At 37.7% G+C, this 1,704-nt stretch overlaps 1 protein-coding gene across 1 annotated transcript in view; it reads right to left on the reverse strand.

Moving 5' to 3' along the window:
- SARC_08904 (hypothetical protein) overlaps positions 1-1,704 on the reverse strand; it is a gene marked incomplete at its 5' end in the record, with an annotated part of 7,876 nt that overhangs the window by 2,771 nt on the left and 3,401 nt on the right. Inside the window, 2 exons of the mRNA XM_014297106.1 lie at positions 663-761; positions 1,391-1,541. Of these exons, the coding sequence (XP_014152581.1) occupies positions 663-761; positions 1,391-1,541 (250 nt within the window). The remainder of the gene's footprint in view (positions 1-662; positions 762-1,390; positions 1,542-1,704) is intronic.

Here is a 1,704-nt window from a genome sequence, read left to right on the forward strand (position 1 = left end):
TCTCTCCTCCGTCGTTCGTCGTCGTTCGTCGTACGTCTACTATATATATATATATATATATATATATATATATATATATATATATATATATATATAGAAGTGTGTGTAATCATGAATACAAAAATAGATTCATGTAATAGAACAGCAATTATATACAGAAAATACGGAAAATAAAAACAAAGCTTTTTGAGAATCAAGAAAATTATCGGAAACAACTCCCACTACTTCTGGCATCTTTAGCAGGTAACATCGCGACATGTGAGCTTATATATATATCCACAGGAAAAATATGTATACCTGATCGTATTCTATAAAACAACCAGCAATTATGGGCACCAAGGACTTGTTCACCTGTACTGATCTAACTTACTTACGCGTTCACCTGTACTGATCTAACTTACTTACGCGTTCACCTGTTCGTATCTAACTTACTTACGCGTTCACCTGTACTTATCTAACTTACTTACGCGTTCACCTGTACTGATCTAACTTACTTACGCGTTCACCTGTTCGTATCTAACTTACTTACGCGTTCACCTGTACTTATCTAACTTACTTACGCGTTCACCTGTACTTATCTAACTTACATACGAGCTCACCTGTACATATCTAACTTACTTACGCGTTCACCCGTACTTAAGCATGCGTTCACCTGCACTTACCTAACTTGAAGATGTGTATCGTTTCGGAATCGCTGCTGACGGCGAGCAGATTGGACTGAATGTTGAATGAAAGTGAGTAGATCTGCGCAGGATAGGTGCCTGTGGCATGGACAGTAAGTGTTGGTAAGGGTCAGTGGTGGACTGTACGCATGGGCTTAACTACAGCAGACTCCACGGCGTACATGGGAGGAAGCCAACATTCATATGACCAACAAGTGACTATATCACATCACATGATATGGACGGCAAGTGTTGGTATGGGCCAGTGGTATACTATACGCATGGGCTTAGCTACAGCATACTCCACGGGATGCATGGGAGGAAGCCAACATTCTTATGACCAACAAGTAACTATATCACAACACATAATATGGATAGCAAGTGTTGTACTATGGTATTGGTTCTACAAACCTCTCCTGAATTGGTATAGTTTTGTTATTGATATTGGCATTGATCTCACTTACCTCTCCTGAATTGGCATAGTTTTGTTATTGATATTGGCATTGATCTTACTTATCTCTCCTGAATTGGTTTAGTTTGTTATTGATATTGGCATTGATCTTACTTACCTCTCCTGAATTGGTATAGTTTTGTTATTGATATTGGCATTGATCTCACTTACCTCTCCTGAATTGGCATAGTTTTGTTATTGATATTGGCATTGATCTTACTTATCTCTCCTGAATTGGTATAGTTTTGTTATTGATATTGGCATTGATCTTACTTACCTCTCCTGAATTGGTATAGTTTTTGTCCGTCTGGTATTGAAAACACACGGATGACTGTGCCCTTGCCACTGGATGTGGCCAACATAGTCCCACTGAAGTTGAAGGATAACGCAGACACGGGAGTCTTGTGTGCTTGTATGATGGTCACAGCCTGCGTGAGAGAGAATAATTTACAATGTGTAAGTACGTTAGCACGCATAGATCAGCACACATCCCGATATATATATATATATATATATATATATATATATATATATAGTATATATATATATAGTATATAGTATAAGTAACTAACTAGTAAGTAAAGTAAAGTA

The sequence above is a fragment of the Sphaeroforma arctica genome (assembly GCF_001186125.1).
Source record: "Sphaeroforma arctica JP610 unplaced genomic scaffold supercont1.848, whole genome shotgun sequence".
Classification (NCBI taxonomy): domain Eukaryota; class Ichthyosporea; order Ichthyophonida; genus Sphaeroforma; species Sphaeroforma arctica.